This window comes from Haliotis asinina, chromosome 1 (genome assembly GCF_037392515.1).
Source record: "Haliotis asinina isolate JCU_RB_2024 chromosome 1, JCU_Hal_asi_v2, whole genome shotgun sequence".
Taxonomy (NCBI): Eukaryota; Metazoa; Mollusca; class Gastropoda; order Lepetellida; family Haliotidae; genus Haliotis; species Haliotis asinina.
The window spans coordinates 93,747,799-93,765,944 of NC_090280.1; the positions used below are offsets into that span (position 1 = coordinate 93,747,799).

General features: G+C 41.3%; 2 protein-coding genes across 3 annotated transcripts; one reads left to right on the plus strand and one right to left on the minus strand.

The window, feature by feature from the left end:
* Window positions 1-797: 797 nt before the first annotated feature.
* LOC137255550 (sulfotransferase 1B1-like) lies at window positions 798-15,238 on the plus strand. Of its 2 annotated transcripts, none has more exons than XM_067792987.1 (7): window positions 798-869; window positions 4,006-4,191; window positions 6,308-6,464; window positions 10,098-10,270; window positions 10,921-11,024; window positions 11,975-12,155; window positions 14,081-15,238. In XM_067792987.1, the coding sequence occupies exons 2-7, from the start codon at window positions 4,014-4,016 to the stop codon at window positions 14,188-14,190; spliced, it is 903 nt and encodes a 300-aa protein (XP_067649088.1). In that variant the 5' UTR covers window positions 798-869; window positions 4,006-4,013; the 3' UTR covers window positions 14,191-15,238. The 2 variants fall into 2 exon arrangements, with proteins under 2 accessions (XP_067649088.1, XP_067649081.1); XM_067792980.1 differs by lacking the exon at window positions 798-869 and adding an exon at window positions 3,128-3,222.
* On the minus strand, window positions 14,872-16,283 carry LOC137255569 (uncharacterized). The gene is made up of 3 exons (XM_067792996.1): window positions 16,247-16,283; window positions 15,331-15,383; window positions 14,872-15,111 (listed from the first exon to the last, which is right to left on the minus strand). Exons 1-3 carry the CDS (start codon window positions 16,281-16,283, stop codon window positions 14,872-14,874), a joined length of 330 nt encoding a protein of 109 aa, XP_067649097.1.
* Between the last annotated feature and the right edge of the window lie 1,863 nt (window positions 16,284-18,146).

Below are 18,146 nucleotides of genomic sequence, written 5' to 3' on the forward strand. Positions count from 1 at the left end.
TTTATTCAGAGAAATTAGTATCAAATAATTTTCAACAGAAAATATCAAATCACTGAAATGGATACAGGTTTTAGTCCTGATTCTAAGGTATTCATTGAGGTAAAACAAACTAGTCGCCTCTTAGAAGACGCAATATAATAGTGCTTTCAACTTACCCACTGTGGTGGTTCTGCGTTGAGCACGCGGATCACTAATCAAGTGAAGCTTGTTGCATCTCAGTTGTTGATTCGAGGGCAACACGTCATTGTCTCACCTGACCCGATGTGTGTCATATCGGGTAGATCGTGATTCATGCTATCATCCACCAGTATATCGAAACCGGATATTTACAGTCCGGTGTGGCGGAAACTGTTGAAATGAAGCCACTTTTTGAGTGGTGGGTGGAATTTCTCCAGTAAGTTACTAGGGATTCGGTCTGAGCCCCACACGGAAACACCCAACGGTTAGGCAGGTGGCTTAATACTTTCTTATTCAGCAGCGGATGAGTATCCGGAAGGAGGGGATAGTTATGCGACTGTTATTCTAGCGCCAAGCTGTTTAACGCCACACTCAATAATAGGTTACAGCTATATGACGGCAGTTTGTATATAAACAAGTCTGGACCAGACAATCCAGTGGTAGACATCATGTGCATCGATCGGGTCAAATGGGATGCGATGAGAATTATGCAACCCCTCAAAAAAGTATTGTTGAAGCGAAACATGAGTTAGCTTTTCTGTAATCTCAAAACGCGAAGCCATCCAAAGTGTCCATGTGGCGGGGTTGGCGTTATAGGGTAAGGGAGGCTACTCGAAAGTAACACTGCATTAACTCCCCTCGCCATTATGGCTGGGTACGTGGCTTTGAGAGATAGTTTCCTTTTCGTAAGGGTAAGTTGATACTCGGAAGTCACAGCTTCATATAATACATTTAGAATTAAAGCCGTCGATTAAATCTCGCTTGTAACCCATGAAGATTCGGTTTGAATTAGTCCTCAGCAACCTATGTTTGTCGTCAGTGGCGACTGACGGGATCCGGTGGTCAGACTCGCTGGATTCTTTGACATGTTATCGCATAGATCGTTGGGGCTGATACAGCTTTTTCAGAAAGTGTGTGTGTGTATGTGTGTGTGTGTGTGCGTGCGTGCGTGCGTGCGTGTGTGTGTGTGTGGTTTGTGTGTGAATACGTTGAAAGTGTTAGTTAAAGGTCACATGCAACATTAAACACGACTTTGCAGATTCTGATACATTCTGTAAGCACTTACCGATACAAAGATGAAAAAAACCGCGATGAAAAAAACCTGCGAAATTAGAGTTCAAACGATTCACTAATTTTACCACAGCGTTGGGGGAAAAACTGGTTTCAACAGCTATGCTGCGCTGCGCTCATAACGCATGCTGTGAGTGAGTGAGTGAGTGAGTGAGTTTAGTTTAGTTTTACGCCGCCGTCAGCAATATTCCAGTTATATGGCGGCGGTCTGTAAATAAACCAGCCAATCCAGTGATCAACAACATGAGCATCGATCTGCGCAACTGGGAACCGATGATATGTAACGCATGCGCAGTGAGTAGGTTCGCGGAGCTCGAAACAGTATGCCTGTACGGAGTAAGAGGTCATGAGCAGTAGTCTAATCTTGTTTGTGTACACAAACAAATAAATAATCTACTCGTTACATAAAAACTGAAAGAAACCAAACCAAACCAAAACATGTAATTGATTGTGATAAGCAGACTCTGTCACGAAAAACTCAATGTCTGGTTTATTGACACCTGTAAAGTCTGCCTGCCTGCATGCCTGTCTGGTAATGACAATATGCAATGCACAACTTCAACCACTGACCACATGCAATTTGAAATGAACACCTATCGGGCATATAAGCCATAAACAAAGAGCGTATCGGCAAATGAACCAGTGGCCAAAGACAAGGCGTCGTTACAGATGAGTGCACAGACTGGGATCGGTATCGCGGCTGCTTCGCTTTGAGGAGTTAGACCCAAGCACAAAATGTTGCACCTTTGATTTGCGATTATACGCTTATAAGTTTGTTGATTTGTTGGGTTTTTTTCACAATCATCAATGCATTTGATATATCACGAATAAGTGATAGCTGTGTTTTAATTATGTTTGAGCATAAAATAACTTTTAAGGTTCAAGACTAATCATGTTAATGTGTAAATGCTTGCATTAGAAATCAGCTTCATTAGCGATCGGTTCAAAGGTTCGACGAAAAAAATCTTATTTCCTTAACTGTGTCCGAAATAGTTTCCAAATGTTGCTAGCCACAAATAATAATTCACCAGCCACAAATTTTAATTTCGAAGCTAAGCAAAAGATAACAGAAATGTACATGTCAGAGTGATATATTTACAAAATGACCCCATGAAAGTTCACTAGCCAATGTCTGTGGACATTTACTGGCCCGACATGATCTTTACTAGCCACAGGCTCGAAGGCCAGAGGTTATTTCGCACACTGTTCCTCACTAGCCCAGCTAGTCAAATTATCTTTTTTATCTTACCCTACGTTTATGCAGAGATCATATAAGCCCTACCGAGGGACTGTCCTCAGAGCTAATTTATAGTAGGAAGTGGTCACTGTCGCCCGAGACAAAGCGATAAATACCGAGAGGATTTGCGAGATCTACGAGATTGGAAAGCTCGCAACAGTGTTTTTACCTTCATCTATGTCATCCACGGTAAGTTAACTACTTTTATTTGATTTTGTAAGGGACGACATCCATTTGTTGTAAGTGCCAAGTGACTGACACAAGCATCCGTCTATGGAAGGGGCATACGATTGAGTGAGTGAGTGAGTTTACTTTTTACGCCACAATCAACACAATTCCAGCTATATGGCGGCGGTCTGGAAATAATCGAGACTGAATCAGACAATCCAGTGATAACAACACGAACTTCGATCTACGCAACTGGAATACGATAACGTGTCAACCAAGTCAGCGACCCTGACCACCCGATCCTCAAGACTCCTTTTACGACATGCTTAGGTTGCAGAGGACCCATAATGTCGATCACTGGTTTGTCAAGTCCACACTCGATAAGTGTTCCTCACGGTCTTCATCTCGATTAATTATACCTGAGGGAAAAAAACGAAAACCAACACGTAAAATATTTGTGTTGAGGAGTCTCTTATCATTGTATCCGCCTGACGATTGAGTGTAACCACGTATGTAGGTCGCCCCAAGCGCAGCCTCTAAACGAACAAGGTGTACGCCCTCAACAGCAGGTATGGAAATGCATATCAGTGACTCGTAACGTGGTTATATTCTGTAACAATATTTTATCCTCTATGTCTGCTCCCTAATAAGCTATTTATACGTTATAATGTCATAACTATATACAGATCGACTTACGGTGGAAATATGACAACCGTTTGGTTCCTTCTGGGTGGCCCTGACATGAGTGTCATATCTGCTAGGGCCGTATTGGGGTCACAGTACGTACATTTCGTGTGTGTTGTTTCAAGGTGTTCTAGAACATCAATTTGTGTATCCTAGCAGAAGTACGTACCAGGTGAACAGGTGCTTTGTGTTGTTTACATATCTCATTTTTAAGACAGCTAAAAGGGGGGAAAAATAAAAAAATCGATAAGGGTTATTTGATGCAGGTTGCATATAAAGTGTTTCTGAAATGAAGTTTGCAGTATTTCTGACTGTTTTCAGTTTGATAAGGGGCAGCTGTGTAGCCGAGTGACTAAAGCGTTCACTCACACCAACCACCCGGGTTCGATTCCCCACATGGGTACAATGTGTGAAGTCCATTTTTTTGTGTGCACCACCGGTATATTGCTGGAGTATTCCTAGAAGCGGCATAAAACTGTACTTAGTCAAGTAAAGATTTCATCATGTTTGTATGTATGATTTTGGCTCTATAATTTTCATACTTTCGTCAGACAAACCTTATTTTAAGACTCACATCGTGTTCCGAACACTGGCAAAAAAGAACGCAAACCATAGTCCATTTTTGTGTGTATTATTAAATACATGTGAAAAATAATTTTATTTTGCAGGGGTCAAAATGTCTACGCTGAAGTTGCTTACAGACAAGGGCGGTAACTCTATATACGTCAATTGTGTAGACGGTCATTATTTCCCGCCTTTTACGTTGGATGTGGACTATGCCACCCACTTGGAGAACATTAAGAAGATGCACATGAGGGTCGATGACGTCATCGTAGTGGGCTACGGCAAGTCAGGTCTGAGATGCTAACATAGTTTTGAAGAATTAACATATGGACAGATTTTCTCGATGTGAACTTCAAACGAGTAGGAGGTATCTGCAAACGATAAACATTTCAATATAAGTCTGAGAGAGTAATTAAGTTTATTGAAATTAAACACCACAGGCAATGAATGTCTGAGAGAAATATACCTATGGGCCATGATCCACAACGCGTTCGTAGCCTTACGTAACTGTACAGTGTATCATAAGGTTACGAATGACATAGTTCTACGAACGCTTTGTCAATCGTGCACGTGGTGTTTAGCTGTAGGAATACCTTAATAAGACGCCACGGTTTTTTTCTTCTTGTTGTTTAACGCGTTAGTCGCCTCTGACGACAAGCATGGGTTGCTGAAGTTAAATTCTAACCCGTATCTGCATGGGTGTCATGTCCAAGACTCGAGTGCGATTCCGTACGTGACTGCAATGTGTGAATCCCATTTCTGGTGTCCCTTGTCGTGACATTGCAGGAATATTACTAAAAGCAGCGTAAAACTAACCTCACAAAGTTTCACGTTCCATCAGGAGACGCTTAACCGTTGCAGTAACATTTACGCAGAATACGTGCAGAAGGACCCGATAGTCAAGTCAATAGGATTCTCATATTTGAATCGAAAATAGAAAACGTCTCACGCCAAAGACACTGGTTTTAATGATAGTTTAATTAAACAACTTTTTCTGTAGGACATAAATACATTCTGCAAAACCCTCACTGAGTTGGTCTGATGTTTTTGATCATATGTTTATTTGTTTAAAGGTCACATGCAACGTAAAACACAACTTTGCAGATTCTGATACCTTTCGGTAGGCACTTACCGAAACAAATCATCAAAAATGCCAATTCAGCCTATAAAGCTGAAAAAAACGCGATGAAAGAAAGCCCGCGAAATCGGAGTTCAAACGGTTCACTAAATTTCCCCCATCGCTGGGGGAAAAACTAGTTTCAACAGCTGTGCTGCGCTGCGTCCATAACGCAAGCGCTGTGAACAGTTTGGCGGAGCTTGAAACAGTATGCATGCCCGGAGTATGAGGTCGTGAGCAGTAGTCTAATCTTATTTGTGTACACAAACGAATAAATAATCTACTCGTTCCATTAAAAAATGGAAAAAAAACTTGTTGATTGTGGTAAGCAGCCTTTGTCACAGAGAAAACTCAATGTCTGGTTTATTGACACCTACATGTCTACCTGCCTGTCAGCAAAAGACAATATGCAATACACAGCTTCAATCATTGACCACAGGCAATTTGAACTTAACACCTATCAGGCTAAATTGATTTATGACTCGTTCACCCGAGTCCTGTCTTTGCCACATTATGTAATTAGGCGGGTGTTATACTTGTACACATGACATGTTTTTATGTCTGTGGGATGCAAACAAACTACCTCCATTTTTCTCGGATGACTGGATCTGACGGAAACTAGTGTAAACTCTTGTCAGTTTCAAGTCCTGCTTTGTACTTGGACGATTGACAGTTTTCAGCCACCATCTCTGCTGAGATGATTTTTGATTGGTTCGAATGCAAATTCAGAGAACATGTATTTACAAAATCCAACATCTCTATATACATTCTTCATGGATAACAACTTCTTCTAGTGTATATGATTTTGTGTGACAACGGTATATGAATCCATACTGAAATGACGCATCAAGTACAAAAAAAAAGAGAACTTCTTATCCATTAAGAATCTTACTTTCTTGTAACTCGCCTTACTTCTAAAATGCCCAGCAGACAGATAATTTTTTGTACACACAATGATCCCTCGGCGTATCAGCAAATGAACCAGCCAATCAGAAGCCGCCTTTACACTAGAGTGCACGCCCACCAGCTATGACTGGGGTCGGTCTCCCGAGGGCTTCGTTTCGAGCGAAGTAGGTTCAAGTACAAAATATTGCACTTTTGAATCGCGATTGTTTTGTTTATTTGTTGTTTTTTTCAAGCAGCAATGCATATCATATGTCATGAATATGTGATAATTGTGTTTTAAATATGTTTGAGCTTTTGGTTGCATGTGACCTTTAAGAGTTAGATTGCAATTCATCGGTCCGCTTTCGTGCCAGATGGTGTACCTGTTTATGTATCCCTTTCAGGTACACACTGGATGTGGGAGGTGGCGGGGATGCTACTGGCCGGAAGTACAAACTACATCCGGCAAATCAAAGAGAGCCAGTTCTTAGAAGTCAAGACAGTGGCGGTGCTTGACGCTCTGGCCTCACCGAGACTACTTAACACACACGTGGGGTTCAGGTAGTTATCTGATTGATGCATATTGATCCCTGTGGAATTTGTTTGAGTGGCAGTACTAGAGATGATGGTTTAGAGATGACAAGACCTTATGGATGATCAGCTTATTTGTTTGAGTGGTAGTACTAGAGATGATGGTTTAGAGATGACAAGACCTTATGGATGATCAACTTATTTGTTTGAGTGGCAGTACTAGAGATGATGGTTTAGAGATGACAAGACCTTATGGATGATCAACTTATTTGTTTGAGTGGCAGTACTAGAGATGATGGTTTAGAGATGACAAGACCTTATGGATGATCAGCTTATTTGTTTGAGTGGCAGTACTAGAGATGATGGTTTAGAGATGACAAGACCTTATGGATGATCAGCTTATTTGTTTGAGTGGTAGTACTAGAGATGATGGTTTAGAGATGACAAGACCTTATGGATGATCAGCTTATTTGTTTGAGTGGTAGTACTAGAGATGATGGTTTAGAGATGACAAGACCTTATGGATGATCAACTTATTTGTTTGAGTGGCAGTACTAGAGATGATGGTTTAGAGATGACAAGACCTTATGGATGATCAACTTATTTGTTTGAGTGGTAGTACTAGAGATGATGGTTTAGAGATGACAAGACCTTATGGATGATCAGCTTATTTGTTTGAGTGGTAGTACTAGAGATGATGGTTTAGAGATGACAAGACCTTATGGATGATCAACTTATTTGTTTGAGTGGCAGTACTAGAGATGATGGTTTAGAGATGACAAGACCTTATGGATGATCAGCTTATTTGTTTGAGTGGCAGTACTAGAAATGATGGTTTAGAGATGACAAGACCTTATGGATGATCAACTTATTTGTTTGAGTGGCAGTACTAGAGATGATGGTTTAGAGATGACAAGACCTTATGGATGATCAACTTATTTGTTTGAGTGGCAGTACTAGAAATGATGGTTTAGAGATGACAAGACCTTATGGATGATCAACTTATTTGTTTGAGTGGCAGTACTAGAAATGATGGTTTAGAGATGACAAGACCTTATGGATGATCAACTTATTTGTTTGAGTGGCAGTACTAGAGATGATGGTTTAGAGATGACAAGACCTTATCGACGATCAACTTATTTGTTTGAGTGGCAGTACTAGAGATGATGGTTTAGAGATGACAAGACCTTATCGACGATCAGCTTATTTGTTTGAGTGGTAGTACTAGAGATGATGGTTTAGAGATGACAAGTCCTTATGGATGATCACCTTATTTGTTTCGGTACAGATACTTCTTCCGTTTTTAACTAGATCTACAGTGACTATACCGTCGCCATTGTGAAAATATATAAGTTGATCAGACTAAACAGGAGACGGAAACTTCGGTTTAGGCTGGCAGTAGCACAAAGTCCGCAGTCTAGACAACCAGTTGCCCGACTTCCATTTTTGAGGAAGTCGTGGTGGCTGAGCGGGCTAGACGGCTGACTTTGTGGGATGGCGATTAGGTGCCTGACTCTTAATGTGCGGGTTCGAATCCTGGATGAGACTCAACCTAAAAAGTACAAGAATTTGTACTTAACTAAGAGAGTGTAATGCCAAATATGACACATGTTACGTTTGACCATTTTCTAAATGGCATTGTGTAATCATGAGTTTTTTGAGTTTGTCAGAAATGTTGATGGCGTTTCTGATAATTTGATGTCGTCTGGAAGAGCATTCCACAAACGTGCTGCTGCGCATCTGAAACTGCGTTCACCCATAGCTCGTTTACAGTAAGGCGTTTGGAGAAGGTCCCTGACTTGGCAACGCAGTGTCGGTCTTGGTATGAGGCTCCACAAGGGCTTTAAGATAGTAAGGCGCAGAGTCTGTCTTGAAGCACTGGAAGGTGTGGAATAGAATTTCGAACTTGATTGTGCTGGAAACTGGTAGCAACTGGTAGCCAATCAAATAGTCTCTGCCACTGCTTGATGTTATCGTGGATTCGAGACCCTGTATCCCCTATGAGACTTACATATTGTCTCTGAAAATAACATATTTTAAGAAAGCAGTTCTCAGGTCATCTTTATAACAATTACTAAAAACGGATAAGAGACGTTCGTCTCTGTGTGTTTGTTTCAGGTTTTCTGTTACAGAACCCAGGTTCTGAGTTCCCCTAAATATAACGCTTGCTTTTACATGTTTGCTATTTCAGTAGATTTCTTGAGTTTAAATGCCTTTTGATCCGTGAAGGTCTGTGTTAGACTTGGCAAGCCATGCTTGGCGCAAGAAACGATCAAGGGACCATTCATAATTTATGGTCAGGGGGTGGCGGTGATGGTTTTAAGAGGCTGGGGCACCCATATTGTTCTGGGGAGGCGGGGGAGTCATCAGTTTTGTACACGTGTTCTGGAGGGGGGAGGAGGGGGGCATTGATTTAGAATATGACAAGAGGGGGATGGGGAGTTAATGAAGTGTTTAAATACGATTGTATAAACCCTTATTTAAACACCCATTAACTCTAATGAAGGTCTCGTCATTAAACTCTCATTATCTTAGGGGAATCCCTTAATTATTACCCATGATGCATTGCAGGTAAACACTAATCTATCGTCTGCATGATGGCTATGGTCAGGAATCGTAGTAGAAAATGTGAAAGTTGTGAAATACAGCTTCTAACATGCCTAGCTGAAGCTCACATCGGTGTCTTAAACAACAAACTGACTAACTCCATTCCAAATAGAAGATCACATCGGTGTGTTAAACAACAAACTGACTAACTCCATTCCAAACAGAAGATCACATCGGTGTGTTAAACAACAAACTGACTATCTCTATTCCAAATAGAAGATCACATCGGTGTGTTAAACAACAAACTGACTATCTCCATTCCAAACAGAAGATCACATCGGTGTGTTAAACAACAAACTGACTAACTCCATTCCAAACAGAAGATCACATCGGTGTGTTAAACAACAAACTGACTAACTCCATTCCAAACAGAAGATCACATCGGTGTGTTAAACAACAAACTGACTAACTCCGTTCCAAATAGAAAGAAGCAGCTACAGATATGGAACAAAATAACGTCCGAGATCAATAGCCTAGGAGTAAACAATAGAATGTCCAAAGAAATCAAGACAATGGGACAATATGTTTCAAAATGCAAGTTTTCGGACAGGTAGTTATGTTGGAATGTTGGAGTTATGATGGAACGTTATGTTGTCTACCATGTTGATACGACTAATGATGAGTTAGTGATACCCCAAACCTTTATTAGCTTTATGATAAGTTAATGAAGGGATTCATTTATGAAGGGTTTCATGCAACTGAATGTATGATTAACTAATCACAGTATAGTTAACAATTAAAGCTTTATTAAAGTTTGATTCAACAAGGTCCTGGCGTTTAGATCCCCGACTCTAAGTGTGGGTTCGAATCTCGGATGGGATCAACCCCAAAAAGTTATATGAATCTCCACTTTACTGAGAAACTCTAATCCCAATAACGTGTTACAAAATCCTCTTTGAGTCACATCGTCAGAGAATTACATGTCCGCTGAATAATTACCTTATGACCATGAACAGAACATTTGGGAATGTTTAACTTTAATTTGCTGCTGCCTTAGGGTCCAATATTGGCCTCTCAGTGGGTCCAGATAGATACATGACCGAGAGTCAATTTCAGATTCCTGCCGTCAGAGATCGTGACCAAGAGAATCAAGGTCATTTACCTGCTGAGGAACCCTAAAGACGTAGCGGTATCGTTGTACCATCACGTCACCGGATTGAGTGCCGGTAGGAAATCTGAGTACAACGGGACTTGGGACGACTTCCTGGACGCCTATATCCAGGGTAAAGGTGAGTGAGTATGTGTCGAAAACGCATGACCAAAGCTTCCTTTATCGATGTCTTTTGGCTCTCGCCTCTTATAAACTGATGTGATTAGAGTGAGTGAGTTTAAGTGTAGATTTTCGCCGCGTTTAGCAATATTCCAGCACGGCAGGGGACACCAAAAATGGGCTTTTACACACTGTTCCCATGTGGGGAATCGAACTCAGGTCTTCGGCGTGACGGACGAACGCACATGCAAACCAATACAATAAAATGTCAAACAGTGATATGTGACAAATATCAAAACCATGTTCTAGTTGCACAAGCCGTGAAGATCCGGACTAGAATTGATCTTCAGCAACCCATGCTTGCCATAAAAGGTCGACTACGCTTGTCGTAAGAGGCGACTAACGGGATCATGTGGTCAGACTCGCTGACTTTGTTGACTAAAGTCATCGGTGTTCATGTTGCTGATCAGTGGATTGCTTTATCCAGACTCGATTATTTACAAACCGCCACCACATAGCTGAAATATTGCTGAGTGCAGCGTAAAACTAAATTCACTCACTCACTCTGTTCGCTCGTTGAATAGAACAATTACATGTTGATCATATGTTTCCAGGATGCGCTGTGCCAGTTGCGGTACTTTTTGGTATGGTTTTGTTTCATGATCACAGTCGCGGGTGGGTCTTGGTTCGACAGTGTCTTAGACTGGGAAAAGACAGTTGCAGGTCTCACGGAATTACCCCTACTAACTGTGCACTACGAGGACATGAAAGCGGTATGCATATTTTGGTTGGCAATATTTATATAAATATTTAACTGTTATTTCACACCAAACTCATCATGTACAAATATAAATATTGTAAAACTGGTGACATTGTACTGTTTAATTTGTGTTTTAACCTAGCAGTGTTTCATCTGTGTCATGGGTCTGCAAATAATTGCATATTGCTTGAAAATTGCTAAAATGGCGTAAAATCAAACTCACTCACTCATAACTGTGCCAAGAAACGAAACTGGGCCCACTTGCACAAGGCAATCTTAGTATTACGACTACGGAGAGTTGTGTTTTTCGCCGCTTTTAGCAATTTTCCATCAATATCATGGTGCTGGACACCTGATATATGCTTCTAAAACTGCACCCATATGGGGAATCGAACCTCTGCGGCGTGACGAGCGAACGGTTTACCACAAGGCTACCCCCATAGTCCCATTTCGTCTATGATAAGTCTATGCTAATGGTTGGGAGTTCCCATCGTCTAAACCCTGAGTTAGCATCGTGGTCATTCCCAAACAAACCACTGATTAACATCATGAGCATCGATCTAGACAGTTGAGATACGTGACGTGTATCAACCAAGTCGACGATCGAGTGTTTCCACCCGATGCTGTTTTACTGCCAGTAAGTTCTATCCCATGACCCGTTTCCCTATACACAAAGCGTTCGTAACGCTACGACCTGTCGTAATTCAAGAGTTTACGGAACTTAAACATGGCCTAGTGCTATAAACGCTTTGTGGATCGGGACCAAGGTCATGGGATACCAAGACTACAGTTGGACTCCGTTCCTCAAAGCAACTGTACCTCTAAGATGATCGTAACTCCCATACTTCAACATAGACTTACGACAGTGTTAACGCTACGATCTGTTTGAGGGACGGGACCCTGGGCCTAGATTTTCGAAGCTCTCATAGTCTCGGAAACAGTTCTTGGTCTGTCATATTGCAGGATCCCTTGACAAATGTACAACGTCTGTCGGAGTTCCTTGGAGTACATCGCGATTCCACGTTCTGCCAGGAAGTGGTGGAAGCATGCAGTTTTAAGAAACTCAAACATGCCAAGGACAACCTGGAGGAAAACTATCTGCGGGACGCATGGAAACCTGGAACTGAGGGCTTTTACAGGAAAGGTATCGGACAATCTGTCTTTGAAGTAATGCAATAAAATCGGTGTTGTATTTGAATAGAGAAAGTGTCGCGAAAATATTAATCGGTTTTACAGTCCAAATTGTCTGACACTGATGAATGCAAATGTTTTTTGGGGGTGTGGGGTGTGGGGGGTGGGGGTAGTGGTTGTTTTTGGTAGAGGACATGCCCCACAAAGGTATGGGTTGAAATAAGTTCCTTAGCATGACACGAATTAATCACGAGTCAGTGAGTTAAGTTTTACGCCGCATTTAGCAATATTCCAGCAATATCACGATGGGGAACACCAGTAGTGGGCTTCACACTTAATACCCATGTGGGGAATCCAACCCGAGTCCTCGGCATGACGAGTGAACGCTTTAACCATTAAGCTACCCCACCGCCCCACAGATTGAAGGTCAGTGAAGGGTGGCAGAGTGCTAAGTGACAAAATACGCTCTGTTCGCAATTCTCGTGTAGACAAGATGTATAGGTGAGGTGAGGTGAGGTGAAATGGGGTTTAACGTTACACTTAAGAATATTTTGCTCATATGACGACGTGCAAGCGTGTGTATGCGTGGTTGCTTGTACTAGCCCAGACTTAAGCTGATCTTATAGTGTTAGCTCACTGAGATGCCATGTCGCAGGGAAGCATGAATAGCCCAGACACAGTATACTGACTCCGAGCCGAACAGTCATTGTACCTACTAACTCCGACCGACAGGCAGGGGTCAACAAGTACCATATTTTAACGTCTTTTGGTATGACGCGGCCGGGGATCGAGCCCGCGACCTTCCGCTCTCCGGGCGGACACTCTAACCACTAACACGGAGGCAGTTAGGCAACATGAATACCAGTCAAATGAAGTTAAAGAAATACCCTTATCTTTTTCATATCGTGACACTGTGAATTAACAATAGTAAAATTAAAGAATCAAGAGATCTTCAACTGCTTTTGCGCACGTCAGGATTAAAAAAGAGAGGAAAGAAGGGCTGCGAAAGATGTATTATCGGATCTGAACGGCGATTACTTGCATCAAGTGCTGAAGATATTTTTCGCAGTGTTGTAAGTAATTGCTCAGCTAACAATTTCACGTTGTCTCAACGTTACTTTTCTGTGGACGAACATGACGCTAAGGTATTTTACGTTGATAGAACTTAACAAGTTTCCCAGTAGTGAACAGTACATAAGAAACAAATTAGAAAATCACGTCAATATTTATTGGTCAATTTGCGTGTTGTTTTGGTGGTAGTGTTTTCTGAAATTGTAGCTGAATAGTGAAGAAAGAATCTAAATTTGGACATTTCTACAGAAAACTCTGTCATGACACCAAGTTATAGGAAACGTTGTTATAACCTTGTGAGAAGCCTGAAGCATAACGTTTCAACCCAAATTTTCGACGTTGTTATACGTTGTGACATAACGTTGCACTGTGACGCGGTATGATCGTTGTCAGAAACAATGGAAATTACGTAACTGTGATTTCAGTATATTTATGGGATGGTTATCACAAAGTGTAAACTAATATAATAGGTAAATAACGGGTTTCTGCAAAATATACGACTATTTTGATGTACGCACTTCTTACGATTTTCGTGAAAGAGACAGTTTGAATCACCACGTTTCAGAAACAATGAAGCATAACGTTGTGTAATAGTCCATGTATAACGTTTTCACAAGGTACATGTGCAGCGTTGCGAAATAACCTCATAAAACAACGTAATACTAACGTTCTGAGAACGTTGTCATGACATTACCAGTCTACAACCGTCCAATGTTGCGAAAACGTTGTGTTAGCTGGGTGGTTCCGATTTTGAAAAGGACTCTAGACGTGTTTGTTTGTCTTGTCTGTCAGCAGTACTCCCGCTATATGGCGGCTGTAAACGTCAGTGAGAAAGGTAAATGGTAAAACAATGTTTGTGTGTTACAGGGGAAGTAGGGGACTGGAAGAACTGGTTCACCGTGGCCCAGAACGAGAGATTTGATGCAGTGTATGCAGAAAAGATGAAAAATTCCAAACTAACCATTCAGTTTGAATAAAAAGGACAATCTGGGCTGGGAATTCCCGGTCGATATTCTGTACACAGAGTGGCCTGATTTGAAGAGACAGAGAAACAACACTTCTTTTACATGATTATCCAAAACAATTCAAATGTTTAATGTTAATCTAATTCTGATTTTAATTTTGTCGGCGCCGAATCAGTACGAATGTAAGACCGATATTTCAGTACTCCAGATAATGCAGTAACATTGACAGCATCTATCAGCGCCTATAAGCGGCACTTTGTAATCATCAATACGTTGGCTAGCTTGACCAGCGCAAGTCGCTGGAAATAATTCTTGCGGGACAGACTCGTGAAGGTCCGGGGTAGAATAGGCCTTCAGCAACACATGCTTGCCATTACTGGCGACAATGCTTATTGGCGAAAATATGATAAAAACCCTCTGAGGATACGATTATGCCGAAAATAAAACTTGCCGACCTGTTAAGAGAATATGAAGAAAGTTATCCAGGAGACGACTGACAACTCAACATGCATTAAGACCATAGAGACCTGATCCTAGCGAGCTAAAGAGGTCGAGGAAAGGCCAAATTCGATAGATCGAAAAATTTAATTAGTGCACACAAAAGATTAAACAGCCAAAACTTTGGTCCAAAAATGTCTAAAATGTACATAGCACTACGATGAAGATCACACAATGTCACAAAATGCCACTGGTTCAAGCGTCCATCTTGCGAACACGGAACACGCTGCTGAAGAACCTGGCCACACGCGATCTCACGGTGAGCTGGAGCTGTGGGTCTTCCTCGTTGAGGTCGATCTCCTCGAAGTGGGAGTCATCAGGGAGGGTGGGGCAGGTGTGGGTGAGGGACATGGAGCTGGACACAGAGGTAGGGGTGTGGGGGACTGGCAGTTCAGACAGAGGCTCAAGGATGGTGAAATATCTGCACGTGGGACGCTGACAGGGAGGTAGAGGATTAATTGCAACTAGAAATAAATGACCGATCTGAATTCATGGAACTATCCAGGATTTCAGCTTAGTGCTTGTGCCTTGCAAATTGAAAATAAATGAATTTATTACATCCTTTCTTTGTTCAGTTGTGGCACGGTAAACCGTATAAATATACATTATACATGTATATATACAACCTTTATTTTATTCCCGATTAAAACCTACTTGGCGGGGAGGGGCCCAGATGTCAAAGTTCAGGGGGAATCTGATGATGAGGTCTGTGTGAGAAGAAACACTTGTTAACGTTAAATTTGAGACTGTATGTTTGCGTATGATTACTTGTCAAGGAAAAGTCCAGCATGCCATAAACCGTTATGTTCTGCTTTCTACGTATATAAGAAGGTACTGTTTTTCTGCTGCAGTTACTACTGTCGGACACAGCTGACAGCTATAAGAGAGTTGTAAGAGTTTGTGATAGGTTAGTGAACAATTACACTGAACATGCAACATTTGATGGGGTTGTGGGTTAACAGTAAGCATAAGAGTGCTGGCAAGTCCATCCAGAATACTATTTGTGGGCGAAATGCTGAGATAGATGAAACCTGTGTGTGGTATTTTTTACTTTTCTTTTTAAAGATGATCTACTTAGCTTCTCTCTCATTTTATGTAACCCAAGCCCATCTCTCAGAATTATCTTCCTTTGCAGTAGAAAGAACTAAGTAGTAAATGCAGCGAAGGTGCTAGTTACCGTAGGCAGGAATCTAGAAGTTCTGTATATTACACATCAAGCCAGTCTTTTTTCTGTACTTGACTCAAGAGTGTTTCAAGTGATATACACCCGACAATAGTCACAGGTCTCGTATGTGTGTCTCTCGAAAATCTACTCCACTGACTTATGGGTTGTGATTGATTCTGAGATAAATTCCATACACAGAACTCCAACTTGATGCAAGAAAGCCAGTTTTAAAATACGGCAAAGTTACAGATAAAGAAATGGAAAAGAAGTGTCAAACTGTTACGGAAGAATCAATTTTGTTTTGGCATCTTTTTCACCCTTGGCTGAATCAAGCTAATATACGAACTTAAAACAAAGAAATACGATAGTTGTTACGAAATGGCCGATTTAATATGACCTCGGTACCTTTATCGTACTGGTTCATATTTGCGTAGGTAGCCATGATTCCAACACGAGGGGACAAGTGATAAATACTCAGTGTAGCAAATGTCAGAAACAGCAATGGCGGCGATCGTTTAGATCGAGAGTGATGCGTCGTCAAGACAACGTCAGGAATCTCGCGAGAAGTTGCTGAATCTACATGACCGGTTTTCGTCCTGTGAAACGCGCGTGGGCCCAGTTGCGTCACTGTTTGGTTGCGCTTTGATATAAATATGGTCACAGTTAGTAGTAGTAAAGAACTGTATTTTCATTAATACGATGTGACTTAATCACTTGGGTGTAATATGGTCATTGCTGGTGTCCCCCGCTGTGATACTGCAATAATATTGCGGAAAAAGGTGAAAAACTAGACTCACTCGATCACCCAATCACGACTGAAGATTTCCATTTTTGTTACATGGAAGGGGTGGCCCTTTTGAAATCCAGTTGCTGTAATATTGCAAGAGAACCAATAAACGGATTAAAGACGCCTCTGACATCCAAATGTCTATTACTTTCAGTTTTCTTACCAAAACAGAAAAAAAATGCTGCCTCAGTGAACTGATCGTAAAATCTCTCACCAAAAATGTTAATCTTTAGATAACCAGAGGACTTTGTATCATTACATACGTTTTAAAGTCGTGACTGTATCTATGTCGATCCACAGTGCTTCATATAAATATTGTGTGAGGTTGTAAACTTATGATAATTCCGGGGAATCGTTACAGGTGTTTCCATGACCGCAACACACATTTAGAAATTGTATTTCAGGAGTCTCCGATATTTCCAAGAAGTTCGTAAAAAGTTAACAGGTTACTCGGTCAAACTGACAGTTCTGGAGCCATTCCCTCGAACGCTCATTGTCTGTCCACTTGCCTGAAAGGGGCGGTGGGGTAGCTGAGTGGTTAAATTCGGGTTCAAAGTGTGAAGCCCATTTATGGTGTGCCCCCGCTGCGATACAGTATACAACATTTTACTCAGGGCCTCTAAGGCCGAAAATTTCGTTTTCAAGAGCTAATTCTGTTCAGATGTGTAAAGACTGTTCAGATCACGTTGGGTTCATACTTTGATTATCGAGGTTTTTCAGCTGATTAATATGACAATCAAATGGTCACAAAGTACTCTGAGATTAACGTAAAAGCACCAAATATAGTCTGGTTCATAATTATTGAGAATTTTTCTTCTTACTTTGAGCTATCCTAACACCTCAACTGATTGACTGATGCTTAAAACTAAGTAATGGTATAAGGGAGGTAACTCATCTTGGCCTACTGAGTATAGTACAATTAGAGTTACCTCCCCTGAATTTGTAGCAGACGTCATTTTCCTCAGCACTGTCAACAATGTCTGCTGAAGATAAAAGAAGGTTGATTTTTGAGTTGTGTAATCAAGGAATTGATGATGTAAATACACTGGCAGAGAGAACAGGAACTCCTCTTTCTACTGTGTATAGGATTAGGAAGAATTTTAAAGAGGGAAAGGATTTTGGGCATCAGAAAGGAGCAGGGAGACCCAGAAAATTGGACTTCTCAGATCGCGTCCGGCTGGGAATTTTAGCGTCTAAAAAGCAAAGGGCAAGCATCTCCAACATCAGGTATGAAATGATAGAAAGGGGATCAACAGTTGTATCAAAATCTACAGTTAGAAGAAATTTGATTGATCTTGGATGGGAGAAAAAGACTGGAATTCTTTCTCCTCTCATGAAACAAGAACATAAAGACAGGCGTGTTGAGTGGTGTTTGGCACAAGAAAACTTTGACTGGGAAAATGTGATTTTTACTGATGAAAGCTCAATATGGGTATATCCCAATAATGTGAAAATATTGACAAAGTTGTATCGACGACCTAAATACAGCCCAAAGTTTCATGTATGGGGAGGGATATC